The following is a 14,815-nucleotide window of genomic DNA, read 5'->3' as shown; positions in this document are numbered from 1 at the left end:
AGTATTATATAATAACAGTGATATTGAGTAAGCTCTTCCTGTTCCTGACTTTGTAAGAAAGATTCGAATGTTTTCCTTGTGGATACAGTTTTTCTAGCTCTTGCCTGTAAATTACGCTTCATCATAGTAAGAAGATCTTTTTCTTCCTATCTAAATTTGAATTTGAATTTTTAAAAATTTGTAATGGAGGTCACATTTTTTTCAAATACTTTTCAAGTATGTGTAAGTTCATATTACTTTTTGTTTTAATGTGTGAATGTCAATTATATTAAAATATTTATTAGGATGGGATCATTTTGTGTTCACTTCAGGAGTCAAACACTTCCCATGATGCCCACAGGATAGGTTCGATGCCTCATTCTGTCTTCCCATAATGCGTTGAATGTATTGTCATTAGTCCATTCAGTCCTAAGTTTAACTTATAATACAGGTGTAACCGAACACAGGTACAGCTGCTCACCACTTGCAAAGCCAGCAACAAAGATGAGATGCAGTAAAAGAAAAGTGACTTTATTCCAGAGCTAGCAGTGGGGAAATGGCCAAGGCTAGTGCCTTAAAGAAACCATTTTCAACTTTGGCTGGAGAGAGGGGCATAAAAAAGGAACTTGGAATGGGAGGCATGCGGGAGTGCTGCTGGGCACAAGGTCTCCGTGTCTTGTTCCAGTGGCTATCTTGAGTCCTGGTCCACCTGGAGCATGGTGGCCTCATCTCAACAATAGCTGGGTTGTTGACCAGTGGCCTTGAGGTAATCTCTGGAATTTTGCAGCTGGGTCTCCAGGCCTGGTTTGTCTCCAGATTAGCCCTGGAACTTCTAAGTAAGCACATAGTTAGATAAGTGTAAGTTGAATAAGTATATAATTAGATAAATGTGCATGGTGTAAGGGAGTGTCTGGTGGGAAAGGAGAGAAACAAAGGGTTTTAAGGTACATGTCAAGGCTACATTCTGAGGCTAAGGAAAGGAAAACAAAACTTTACAATTCATTTTAGCCAGGCCCTGCGGCTCAAGCTTATAATCTCAGCACTTTGGGAGGCCGAGGCAGGCAGATCGCTTGAGGTCAAGAGTTAGAGACCAGCCTGGCCAACATGGTGAAATCCCATCTCTACTAAAAACTACAAAAATTAGCCGGGTGTGGTGGCACACACTTGTAGTCCCAACTACTCAGGAGGCTGAGGCATGAGAATCACTTGAACCCAGGAGGTGAGGCTGCAGTGAGCTGAGATTATGCCACTCCACTCCAACCTGGGCAACAGAGTGAGAATCTGTCTCAAAAAAAAAAAAAAAAAATGCTTTTCAAAGCTGGAATACCTGGTTACACAGGCAGTCCTTGTTTTGAGAGGTACTATATGAACTGGAACCTGTGTGTATCAGAGCCATGCCCTTGATGTGGGTGATACTAATGTTCACACATCCTATTTAATCTAATAACATGCAAAATGAAAATTGCTTGAATTTTACTTGGGGGTAGTTTATATTTAAATACTTTGGGTTTTAATGTAATATTGGTCAGATTTGGGTTAGAAAAAAATGAAGAGCCTTTCTGTCTTTTTCTATGCTCTGAAACTATTTAAATGAAAAAGAAAAGCTGAACTGATTCCATAAAGGCATACTTTTAGGAACAATATACATCTTTGACAATCATTTCACACTCTTTGGGGCTCTTCAGATCCTTTACCTTTTATTGAACCCATTATATTTTGCTAGACAATTGTTCAGGTTATCTAGATTTTCATATTAATATGTATAAAGTATGTGATGTTCTTTCATATTCTTTACTCTTTTATCTTCTGTATAGTCTTTCTTATTCCTAATAAGTTTTAGGTGTATACATACTTCCTTTCCTCCTTTCTCACTCCCTTTATAAAGTCAGACCTGCTAGAAGTTTTTCAACTTTATGGGTCTTTTCAATGATTACATTTTTATCTATCCCAATTTATTTCTTTTCTAGTCCATTAATTAATTTATTTATTTTTATTGATTCACTCTACTTTTTTTTTTTTTTTTGGAGACAGAGTCTTGCTCTGTTGCCCAGGCTGGAGTGCAGTGGCATGATCTCAGCTCACTCCAACCTCTGCCTTGCGGATTCAAGCGATTCTCCTGCCTCAGCCTCCCAAGTAGCTGGGACTGGACTACAGGTGCACACCACCATGCCCGGCTAATTTTTATATTTTTTTTAGTAGAGATGGGGTTTCGCCATGTTGGCCCGGCTGGTCTTAAACTGACCTCAAGTGATCCTCCTGCCTCAGCCTCCCATAGTGCTGAGATTACAGGCATGAGCCACCATGCCCAACCCCACTCTACGATTTTTGAGTTTAGTTTACTTTTTCTAGCTTTTTGAGTTGAATAATCAGTTTGCTTATTCTCAATAAAGTTTTCTAACAATGTCATCCAAAACTATGATGTATATTTATTATGTATACTTAGCAATATCTCATACATTTTGATATATAATATCTTCAGTTTGGTTAATTTTTAATCTATAGTTCAGCTTTTATTTTCTCCTTGATTAAGGGCTGTTAGAAGAATGAATGTTACCTGTCCAGTGTCTACTCGATAAAAAAAAAATATTTTATTGGGACTTTCTAATTGTCCTAGAATATGTATTCAGCTTGAATAGACCATGAGCAAGGGCTGCTTTGCCCTTTGTAGTTCCATCTTGAAAATAAAGCTTTCTTAATAGCCAAGCTCTCCCTTCTCTTCTGACTCTCTCTAAATAAGGAGCTCATTCTGTCAGGATAGTCATTCACTTTTTTTTTTCGAGATGGAGTCTCACTCTCGTCGCCCAGGCTACAGTGCAGTGGCACAATCTTGGCTCACTGCAACCTCCACCTTCCCAGTTTAAGCAATTCTCCTGCCTCAGCCTCCCAAGTAGCTGGGACTACAGGCACACACAACCGTGCCCAGCTAATTTTGTATTTTTAGTAGAGATGGGGTTTCACCATGTTGGCCAGGCTGGTCTTGAACTCCTGACTTAAGGTGATCCGCCCACCTTGGCCTTTCTAAGTGTTGGGATTACAGGCGTGAGCCGTCGTGTCCAGCTTTTTCATATATTTTAAACAAAAAACTGATATTGAAAGCCTGTGGCTCATTAAACCACAGATATTTCAGGACCTATTCAGATAAATTCAACTGAAAAATCAAGGAGCATTAACTTGCTGTGCAAAATGGACAATGTAGGGAAATGGTCTTACCCTACAGCACTGTGTCTAGTAACCACATGTTCTGTGCAGATGTCAAGGAAATCAATGATGAAGTTATTCAGAGTTTGTTTAATTCAGGAATTTTTCAGAGAGTTTGGGTTGAATTTTATTAAAGGAGAGGGAAGCAACTATTTTCAAACAAAACCACAGGCCTTCCAAGAGAAATAGTGAAAGTTACAAACAGCCAGTAATAATAAGTGTGTATATATATGTGTTTGCAGACACACATGTATATATGTGTATGGGGGGTGTTAATTACTATTTACACACCCTTTCACAGTCCTCTGCTTTAAGCATTACAGCCTTGGAGAGGGTATTGATTATGATGTTCTGTTTTGCAGATTGAAATACTGAGGTTTAGGCCGGGCACGGTGGCTCACACCTGTAATCACAGCACTTTGGGAGGCCGAGGCGGGCGGGTCACGAGGTCAGGAGATCGAGACCATCCTGGCTAACACAGTGAAAGCCCGTCTCTACTAAAAATACAAAAAAATTAGCCAGGCATGGTGGCGGGCGCCTGTAGTCCCAGCTAGTCGGGAGGCTGAGGCAGGAGAATGGTGTGAACCTGGGAGGCGGAGCTTGCAGTGAGCCGAGATTGTGCCACTGCACTCCAGCCTGGGCGACAGAGCAAGACTCCCTCTCAAAAAAAAAAAAAAAAAAAAAAATACTGAGGTTTAAAGAGATCAGGTGGAGCCAAGTATGGAACCTAGATCTTCCAGCTTGAAATTCACTGTTCTTTCCATTAAGTCCTGCTAAGGGGTCACAAAATGTCCTCAACACAGCCCCTGGTGAGGATTAGAAGGAAGGAGGGGTCTGGCTGTGTGAGTGTCAAGTGTGTAACCTCCATGTTTGTCTCATTTGAGATCCCTGCAGTGAAGTTGAACGAGCTGCTTGAGAACTTTTATGTCACCGTTAAGAAGAGCGACGGCTCAGACTTCCTGGCCACCTCACTCCATGCTATTCGCCGAGGCCTGGACCGCATCCTGAAGAATGCAGGTGTCGGCTTTTCCATCACCAGCAGCACCTTCAGCTCCTCCACCAAGAAACTCAAGGAGAAGCTGTGGGTGCTGAGTAAGGCAGGCATGTCGGGCGCGCGTTCTCGCAACATCGTCTACTTCTCCCTCTCTGACGAGGAGGAGATGTGGCAGGCAGGGTGTCTGGGGGATGACAGCCCTATCACTCTCCTGTCCACTGTGGTCAAGTACAACAGCCAGTACCTGAACATGCGGACGCTGCAGGAGCATGCAGATCTGATGTACGGTGACATCGAGCTGCTCAAAGACCCCCAAAACCAGCCGTACTTTGCCCGGACAGACAGCGTCAAGCGGGAGAGTCGGAGCGGCTCCACCAGAGTGTGTCACGGGAAAATCTACCATGAGCATTCCCGGGGACACAAACAGTGCCCTTACTGCCTCCTCTACAAGTACATGTACATCCACCGGCCGCCCACCCAAATGGAGGCCAAATCCCCCTTCTACCTGACTGCCAGGAAGGAGGCCACAGACATGGGCAGCGTGTGGTACGAGGAGCAGAGAATGGGGCTGCGCTCTCTTCGGGGAATTGTCCCAAACTTAGCCAAGAAGGTCAAGCTGGAAAACTGTGAGAACTTCACCTTTGTCTCGTTCACTCAGGTCTCCCGGAGGCTTGGCTCCCACAGCTGCTGCCAGTGAGCCCTCCCTGGGGCCCAGCCACTGCCCTGTCACCTGCTCAGTGGGCGCTCCCTGGGGCGGCCAGGGCTGGAGCAGCTGGAGCTCCGCGGAGGCAGGGGCTGACTGGGTGTGACCTCCGGTCTGGCAGCTCTCCCCCTGGTGTGGCCCGCTCTCCCTTTGTCTTGGGGTTTGCTTTTTAAAATGAAACTAGATGAGTCTAAATCATTCGAATGGTTTATCCAAATGTGTGTCAACTTTGTTAGCTTTTAGAATCTAACACAATGTATAATTGCTACATGCAAGAGTGAGGAAATTCATTTTCTCTAGTGCCTTTCTAGCACAGGTTTTCTAAAAAAAAAAAAAAAAAAAAAAAAAGGAAACTGTTAAGTAGTCATTTAAAAACTCCCAGTAGCGCAGTAGCTTTAGAATGTTAGGAAGACTGTACACTTTGTTGAATTACACTCACAAGGAGGAACTGGAGAGAGGCAGACACGTTCCCTGTTTCCAGCAGACAGATTGCGCTTGACACGCCTTTGTTTTTTTTGTTGGTGGATAACGTGGTTCTGGAGGGCAGGAAGCCTTGTGTCAGGGAAGATCCTCAAGCGACATTCGGTCATCTGACAGGGACTCGGGCTGCTCCCACGGCTCCCAGCAGCGGGAGGAACCCCATCTCAGCTGCCAATGAGAAAATTTTATGACAAAAGATTCACGCACCAGAAGGGTGTCTGTGAGAACAAGGCTTCTAGTGAACTAGACAGTTTGTACCGTGAGGGAATTTCTAGTAGTGAAGGAAAATGGCTTGGAGAAGCCAATCTGTGATCAAAATGTGAAAACCTCCTGACGCAGAAGTGCCTATGTTTTATTTCTCAGCACCATGTGAGAGCTCGTTTGGAACATTTTTTGAGGTTTCTGTCTGTTCTTTGTGTCATCCCATTATTCTGTCAGCATATAGCACTGGATCTATAAAACAAGTAAAGGTAATTTTTAGTCTTAGCCAAGAAAAGCTAACCAAACAAGCTGCAAAAAACACAGATCCCCAAAATTTCTTTATTAAAGAGCTTTGGAATATTTTTGTCAATGTATAACTTTTCAGCCACAATTAGATGTCATCATTTTAGGCTGGCACCAATGCTTGGGACACGATGATTTAGGCACCCCAGCAGGTAAGCAAACCCAGCATTAAGGATGTAGTTATAAAATGAGCGCAGCATGGTAGCTAATGCAGTTTGAAACCATTTCACTCAGGTCAAATGCAACCTGACCACATTATTTAAAAATCAGCAGAATTTTCTAATAACTACTCTGAGTGCAACCACAACTGAAAAAGGAGCCCAAAGAGTGCACAGTAATAGTAACAATAATTTCTAGGGACCTTGACTTTGTATTTGAGAAAAGTCTCCTGTAACTTTATTCCATTATGCTCCTAATATGCTTTCTAATCCCAAATTAAAATGCTAATACAAATTCATTTTGTAGAAGTCTTAAAATCAGTCCTCTTTCTTTTTAAAAACATTATTTTAGTATTTATTTTAATTAATTGGTTTCTTAAAAAATCATATGCTAGTCATTGAGATATGTAATACTTCCTTTACCAGAGAAGACTCAACCAATGCTGCCTTAAGATTTAATGTTATTCCCTTTTTAGTCATTGTGCATTTATAAGTTTGTTTACTAGTTGACATTTCCTGAAAGGAGATTAATTTTGGTATTTCTCCATCTGTGTATAAATAACAGGTAATATTTAATCATCAGTGTATGACTTGATATCACATAATGTTCTGGTGTGGTTTCCTGTAGTGATCTTAGGGTTTTGATTTAAAAGAAATACACAAAACATTAGGTACAATTTCCTTTAGTTTGCTAAACACCCAAAGGATATTTTGTTTTGTTGGTTCTGCACTTAAACTGAAATACAAGCTATGTGAACTATTGGGCAAAGCCTGTAGCCTAATTAAATAAAACCTCCATTTTTATTTGAATAGAGTCAAAAAGAAATTGCCATTAGGAATCACTGGGATCTTTTCAGATTTTGACCTTTTCAAAGGTAGCAATAACGACTGCAGAGGTTGTAATCTTTCTGTTGGTAGTGGCTTTTCATCAGCTCAATAATCATCTCTCCCTCAAATGTGTTGCCTATCACCTAGTTGATGTTCCATAAAATCCCTGGGTTCTGAAGTGAATTATTATAATAAAAAATCAGGAGGGCAAATCTTCAGTGGCATCTGATGGAATAAAAGCAGTGTCTGAGCAGCCTAAAAGCTGTTTATGACATTCCACCTTGGGGAACAAGAGTGAGGAACTAAACACAGTCATCAAGTGTTAGCATGTGCTACCCGTTGTACTAGGTACTTTATTATGCATTTATGTATATGTGTGTGTGTGAATCTGTGTATACACATGTATACATAAATGTATACACAGACACACACACACACAAACACACACAATATGTGGTTAAGCCTGGTAAGCCTGCTAAAATGGCAAAGCGGCCTGGTGCAGTGGCTCACGCCTGTAATCCCAACACTTTGGGAGGCCAAGGTGGGCGGATCACTTGAGGTCAGGAGTTAAAGATCAGCCTGACCAACCTGGTGAAACCCCGTCTCTACTAAAAATACAAAAATTAGCCTGGTGTGGTGGCAGGTACCTGTAATGCCAGCTACTTGAGAGGCTGAGGCAGGAGAAACGCTTGAACCTGGGAGGTAGAGGTTGCAGCAAGCCGAGACCACGCCACTGCTCTCCAGCCTAGGCAACAAAGCTAGACTCCATCTCAAAAAAATAAAAAATAAAATGGTGAAGCGCCTGTCCATGTGTTTGGCCAAATCCATCCTCCGAGATCTTAAGGGGGCCGGAGTAGGAGTCCTCGTTGGTGTTCTAAGGCAGTTGTTCTGGCTTCCAGTCAGCTCTAAACCTTACCTTCTGGGGACTCCAGGATTTTCTGCTCTTGGCCTGATGCAAGAGAAAGGAGAATCCCCAGAGAGAGAAGTGGGGCGGTAAAGAGCATTTTCTCCACTTACCTTTGGGTTTTTTGTGCTCCCAAGTAGAAATACGTATCAAGAATTCACAAGTTTACTTAAGCACAGGTTGCCCCTGGGCTGTGTGTCAGGGCTGGTGGTACTGCAGGTGTTATGAGAGGATCCGTAGAGTGTCCTTCAGGTGAACTGTTGTCCACAGCACCTTTCATATCTGCTCTAAAGTGAGCCCTACTTTCTGGCTACCGCCCCCCGCCCGCCGAATCTAAGCAGACTCCATGTTGGAAGCTTACTCTGGCACAGAAGCTAGGATGTCGCCTTAAAGGTTATGATTCAATTGAATATAAAGAGTTTAGGGCAGTACCAGGCACATCATAAGCACGCAATAAATGTTAGCCAGCTTAGTTATAGCTTTTGGTAATAACTAATATTATGTAACTAATTTGCATTATACCACTTATTTCTTCCATTATGGAGATTCTGTCTCCCTTAAACTGTTAAACTTGAAAAAGAAACCAAACCTGATAATCTGGTCAAGTTAACACATTTCACCCATGAATTCTACCTCCAACACAACCAAGCTCTGATACCTCAGATATAAGCAAAAACAAGTGAAGGAAGAACAGAAAAGCCTTATGGGGCTTTATGAGAAGGTTTTTCCATTGTTTAGTGTGTTTGCAAACAGGAATTTTATGGAAGTACCTAACCAAAGCTGTGAAAGATGGGTCTTCGTGGTCACGTGGCATTTTCCAGCTTTCCTTGGATTTTATGCTACATTAATTTGCCCTGGCTGATAAGTGGTGTTTGAAGAAATGTGAAATTTGGTTACTTTGATTTTTATTTTAATTCAAGCTTATTAAAAGCATCAAGCATTATATGCCACACTCAGCATTTTCATAGACATAGTCATTAGGAGAATCTGGACAAAGTAATACTCTTGTAGAAAAGGAAGCATCTTGCTGTACTTGAAAGATAACTAGACTCGGAGCTGCTTCACTCCTCACTTGGGCAAATGCCGGTATCAATTTCCTTAGCTATAAAGTGCCATCAGTGGGATGGATCTCCACGGTGAACCGTGTTGCACTTCTACAATTCCTCGAGGTCATATAATTAGGAAGTGGCAGAGCTAGGACGCAAAATTCCTAATTCCTGAAGGAATTCCCAATTCCTGAAGATAGTTAATCTCCTAATTTAGTGCTTCTCACCATATTGGGATGCCTTCTTTAGGAATAAGACTTTTCTTTAACTTTCAAGTTCCACAACTTCTAAAATTATTTTGCTATCTCGAAGCAGCAGAATATTGATCATTTTTCTCAGTTTAGGCTAACACAGTCCACACCGTTACCACTAAAATAAAGTAACAGAATGCTTAAATATTGTCCTTATCAAACATCCATCACTTTGCTGCTTTTATGAGATGTAGATTGCTAAAAACTTTTGAGGTAGTAACTGGTTACCTTTAGGCATCAATGAACACAAACAGTGAAGACCTCAGAGAAGAGTGACCTCATTTTCTCTACACGATCTCCAGTGTAGTCTAAGATAAGGCCCATACATAGTTAAAAGCTGGTAACAGCTCTGAACAGAAGTATGCATTAAAAGTTTCAAACTTGTATATATTTTTGAATGCTTTTGTTTTTGGAGTGAATTTTTAATGCTCTGTGTTAAAAGAAAAACGTTCCATCGTGTAGGCAGTGTTCCTAAGTAAAAATCTTTGTTGCATTTTCCCATATAAATGAATCACCCTTATTAAAACAGGAGGAGGGAGGGATTCATGGTGACCTACCACTGCCCTCCCCTTCTAAGAGAAGAGGAGGCCATGGGATATGATAACTAAATGAACATCTCTGGAAGTTCCTCCATCTGACATGTGTATTCTGACATAACAGAATTTCCCAAGACGACTTTGAGGAAGGCTGCCCATGCTTCAGACAAAGCTTACCCATTATTATTATGATTTTGAATATTTCTAGTTCATTACAGTCCAAAAAATCTACAGAAGTTCCCCATGTTCAGTGGTTGACCAGAATCTGATTGTTGTGCTCAATGAAAGCCCTTTATTATTTAGCTAATACAACTCATATGGAAGTTAATTATTTCAGGAAATATGTAATAAGACCCAAAACATCACTGGATAATATGTAGATATATTTTAGTTCCATTACTATTCATAGCAATTAGATAACTCTCCCTCCCCACATTGAGGTGAGAATGGGCTCCTAGATACTTGGTGGTCAATATAACTGATTTGATTAATTTGCATTTAACTGTGGTTATTGTTACATCTACTGATTTGTTCAAATAAAAATTTCTAGAAGGCTCAGATTTGACTAACACTGTGTTACATGCTTTTTCGCAGCTGCCATATATTCTCATGTAATTTTTACAACCGCTCTACAAGGTATGTCTAATTATTTCCGTATTACTTACTGAGAATCTAGGCTCAGAGGAGTTAAACTTCCCAAAATCTCACCGATAAGTTGGAGAATTTAAGTTTGTAAGTTGGAGAATGCAGGTTTTCTGCCTCCAAATCTAGTGCTCAGTCCATGAGACAAAACTGCCTCCTGAAGGCCATAGAAGTCCATTAACTTAAAAGAAAATTAAACACAGTTTTGGTTTGTTTGGCAACTATTTCATCTCAAGCCATACTGTGTCACCCCTCCATGTACTCTCTTACTAAATGATTGGTCACTTGGGAATTGAACCGTTCCTGGAAAGCCTGGCGGTTCCCCAGCATTTTCTGCCTACTGAGAACCTTCGGTCTTTATCCAATAAGTAATTTGTATTACCTGTCATCTACCTTAAAGGGAAGATGGTCATGTGTATTTATTCTAATAAAACTTAGTTTACAAGCTGCGCCTGTTTCAACATCGGCGTCCCTGCTTGAAAAGTAAAGGAGTTGCCAACTTACGCCACAATTACATGCTCAGGTTTTTTACTTTTGCTATTTAATTTTGGTCAGAGGATTTTTATAATCTGTAGGCTACAGCACTGTCATAGAAAAATGTATATATATATATATATATATATATATATATTTTTTTTTTTTTTTTTCTTTTTTGAGACAGAGTCTCACTCTGTTGCCCAGGCTGGAGTGCAGTGATGCAATCTCGGCTCACTGCAATCTCTGCCTCCTGGGTTCAAGCCATCCTCTCCCCTCAGCCTCCCAAGTAGCTGGGATTACAAGCGTGCGCCACCACACTCGGCTAATTTTTGTGTTTTTGGTGGAGATGGGGTTTCACCATGTTGGCCAGGCTGGTCTCAAACTCCTGACCTCAGTGATCCACCCGCCTTGACCTCCCAAAATGGAAAAATATACTTATTTACTCACTTGTTTTGTGTTCTTTTCTCCTTTATCAGGGCATATTTATTTTCTCTTTTGAGACTTATAAAGCAATAGGTTATAGGAAACTCTGAGATCATCTAGTCAAATTTCCCCATTTTTATCAATAAGGAAATTTAAGTCCAGAGATATTAAAGGGGTCATCCAAGATCAGCCAAACAATAAGTAATCAATTCAGGACTAGAGAACTAGTCCAGAACTCTCTCCTCCATATCATAGCTGGGAAGATTTCCATTTTCAAAAATAAACAGAACTGCATCTGGCAGAATGACATCCGGCTCGCAGAAGACCCTAGTGAGCTTCTCGTACCTTCCCGGAAAAACCCAGAGGAAGGCCAAATCTCAATTCTAGAATCTAGAAGGAATTGACGTAATTTATGAGGCATGTGGAGGTGGCTTGGGGCAAAAGTTTCCAAGTAGCTCAATTCCTGGCTTACTTCATGAAACAGGCCCTGTGAAATTAAAAACATGAAAACTATTTAGTAGTTGTCCTCTTCCCCAGTCATGTCTGTCACCTTACTCGAAGTCAGAGCTCCTGAGCCGGAGAAATACTCGCCGATGCTCTTAACCACTGTTACCCTGGGAAGAGAAGTTCATATCCACCCTCTCTTCTTTCTCCCCAATCCATTTCCTCTTCATTCTGTCCCACATAAATCTTAGAGCTAAATCATGAGCAGAAAGCAGAGAAGGACTGACTATTAGACCCATGCTGGCATCCCGAGAATAAAGCCCTTTAGGTGAAGGTAGAAACAATAAATACCGAGTAGCAGAACATGTGAATATTATGGTTTTTTATGTATGATGTTGGTTCAGAGATCCACAAAACCAGGCAATAGGAAGGAAAAGGATGCTGCTTCAATAGAAAAGTGGCAAACTAGAAATTGGACTTGGAAATATGTTCATCACCTTAGCATTGACCTGGGATTTAACTGAAAAAGGGATTCAACAAACATTACATGAACAGGGTCTGGGAAGAAAGGACCACATTTAAGGATGAGTGTAGAGAAAAAAGTAAAATGAGGCATATAAAAAAGTCAGCGGGCCGGGCACAGTGACTCATGCCTATAATCCAAGTGCTTTGGGAGGCCGAGGCAGGCAGATCATCTGAGGTCAGGAGTTTGAGACCAGCCTGGCCAACATGGTAAACCCTGTCTCTACTAAACGTGGCCAACCCCGTCTCTACTAAAAATACAAAAATTAGCTGGGTGTGGTGGCACACGCCTGTAATTCCAGCTACTTGGGAGGCTGAGGCAGGAGAATCGCTTGAACCCAGGAGGCAGAGGTTGCAGTGAGCCAAGATCGTGCCATTGCACTCCAGCCTGGGCAACAAAGCAAGACTCTGTCTCAAAAAAAAAAACAAAAGTAACACATTGCCTATAAGAAAACCAAAGAGCATCTGGCTTCAGACTTCTGCTCTATAGCACCAAATGCCAGGAAACAATAGAGAATTGTGAGGGGAAAAGTTGTGACTTTGGAATTTTATACATATTTTTTATGTTAAGATACAGAATTTTTTAGTTATGATAACCATCCAGGAAATATACGAGCTATGTAATAGTCTTATGAAGATAATAAATTGTACAGCAACCTATAAGGCTTGATTTAAATAAAACAGTGTTTGCTTAGTATCATAATTTCAGTGGGCTCTGGGCTGTTAAATACCAGGACATTATCCACTAGAGGAAGGGTATGTATGCTTTTAAATAGATAATATGGCTAGAAGCTACATATCTAAAAGCACCCAAAGTCCTCATATGAATGGCTAAATTAATACAAGAAGATGTAATAAATGCCATACCACAGCATCATGTTTCTTCATTTTTATTACTGAAATAATGCATGATAATTCTGGTATAAATAGAAAATTCAAGTATGTCTTTTACAAATAAAATATAAATTGCTCTCAATTTTCCCCCACCACCATTTAAAACACTGTATCCTGAAAGAGTCCATTGCTTTCAAGTGAGAAAAGCCAAGAGTCCCCACCGTTGGGGGTTGAGTAGCCTAGACTAGAGCTTGTAGACTGAAGCCCACGTGCTTTTCCATGCTCAAACGCAGAACTAAAAACAGGTAGAAAATCAGAAAATTGCACAATAGACGTCTGTGTTTCAAAAAGCAATCAAGAAAAAAAAACCAAAAACTTGTTTTAGAATACAAATGCAAGAAAAGTTCAATTTCAACAGCAGAAAGATGGCCTGGGGCAGTGAGGTGCTTTCCTTAGCTGTACTTGAAGTTTTATGGAACGCTGTTTAAATTCAGATATTAAGGGAATGAATGCAGTTTTAAAAATCCGAATTACTTCTGGAGTCTACAATGTCAGTGTTAGAACTAAAGCTGGATTGTTTTGTTTTGTTTTTTTTTCATTTGCTTGCACTAGAAGGCTTTGGAAACACACAGGAGTGTAGAGTATCGTCAGCTCCGATGCTCAGTTTCTCCCTGGCAATAGAACAGTTTTATCTGTGCCCTAAGTTTTTGCCAATTTAAACTCTAAACTAAATTTTCAACGACACCAGCATGTTTGCTTTAAATTTAGCAATAGAATAGGCATTGATTGATTTTCATTTCCTTAGTTTTTCATTCTGAAACAGAGCAAAACGTCTTCCCAAAGAGATGGAGAGAATCTCTTCTGGGTAGATTCCAAGTATAACCTGTCCCAGGGCCCGCTTGCTTAGCTGTAACTGACAAAAGTCTGTTCAATTGAACTATTTAGATAAGCGCAATGTTTTTATTTAAAAATTTAATATTTTCTATGGGGCTGTATTTTCCAAATAATAGCAACAAAACTGTCCTAATGTTTTCACTGTTCTGTAATTTTGTTTTAATGTAGAGGATATCCATAATTTCTTAACACTGGAAACATCATTCTGAACGATGTAGGAAGTGGTCAGTAATGTGAATGATGTTATTGTACCGTCTCCAGCTTTTTCTTTCTTCCCCCAGATGGGCGCACCTGTGCATACATCACTGTGCATGCGGGGGCACGTGAGTGGGAAAGCGGGTGTCACTCCTGTTTTCTGTCTTAGAGCGTCAGCGTTGGAAGGAATTTTTTTTTTGTTCATCCAGTCCAGCCCTCTAGTTGATAGTCCAGTAGTCTGTTAACAATTTGTAAGGGTCTGGGTTATATTTTAAAAGTTGTTGTTGTTGTTGTTGTTTTGGGTTCACTTATGTATATGCAGCTTGACTGTTCAACCCAGATTTTTGAACAATAAAAAAATTTCATGTATACTTTCTGTTTTCTAAACTTAGTTATTTTAACTTAATCAGCGGCATGTCTGGTTTCTGAATAGTGTTTTAGTGTCACGTTCCTGGAGGTAATGTTTGTCTTTGTAGTTTGCGACGTTAGGACGTTACGAGAATTCCACAGCCATATTCTGTGCCTCTGAGTCAATCCTCTGGGTGGAATAGTTGTTCCAGCAGAGTTGCCTCTGGTTTTCTGACTTAGATTTGCCTCACTGGGCAGGCCTGAGGTCCCGTGTGGGACAGTATCACGGTGAATGTATATTGACCATTGTGTACATGCTGCTAATTAATATTTTTCTGCTCTTTAAATGATTATGGCTTTTGGAGACTACATTTAATTCTCAAAACTTTTAATGTAGAAATGTACTGTTCTGTATAGAGAGAGCAGTTAAAAAATAATTTCTAAGAAACAAGTTT

At 40.7% G+C, this 14,815-nt stretch overlaps 1 protein-coding gene across 2 annotated transcripts in view; it reads left to right on the top strand.

Moving 5' to 3' along the window:
* KIAA1958 (KIAA1958 ortholog) overlaps positions 1-10,139 on the top strand; it is a 172,329-nt gene extending 162,190 nt beyond the window's left edge. For both annotated transcript variants that reach the window (XM_050760992.1, XM_050760993.1), the window contains one exon: positions 4,062-10,139. In XM_050760992.1, the coding sequence (XP_050616949.1) occupies positions 4,062-4,868 (807 nt within the window). In that variant the 3' untranslated portion in view covers positions 4,869-10,139. The remainder of the gene's footprint in view (positions 1-4,061) is intronic.
* Positions 10,140-14,815: the final 4,676 nt, after the last annotated feature.

Source organism: Macaca thibetana, chromosome 15 (genome assembly GCF_024542745.1).
Source record: "Macaca thibetana thibetana isolate TM-01 chromosome 15, ASM2454274v1, whole genome shotgun sequence".
NCBI classification, from domain to species: domain Eukaryota; kingdom Metazoa; phylum Chordata; class Mammalia; order Primates; family Cercopithecidae; genus Macaca; species Macaca thibetana.
The sequence above is the reverse complement of the archived record's forward strand: the minus strand, read 5'-3'. Positions and strand labels throughout refer to the sequence as shown.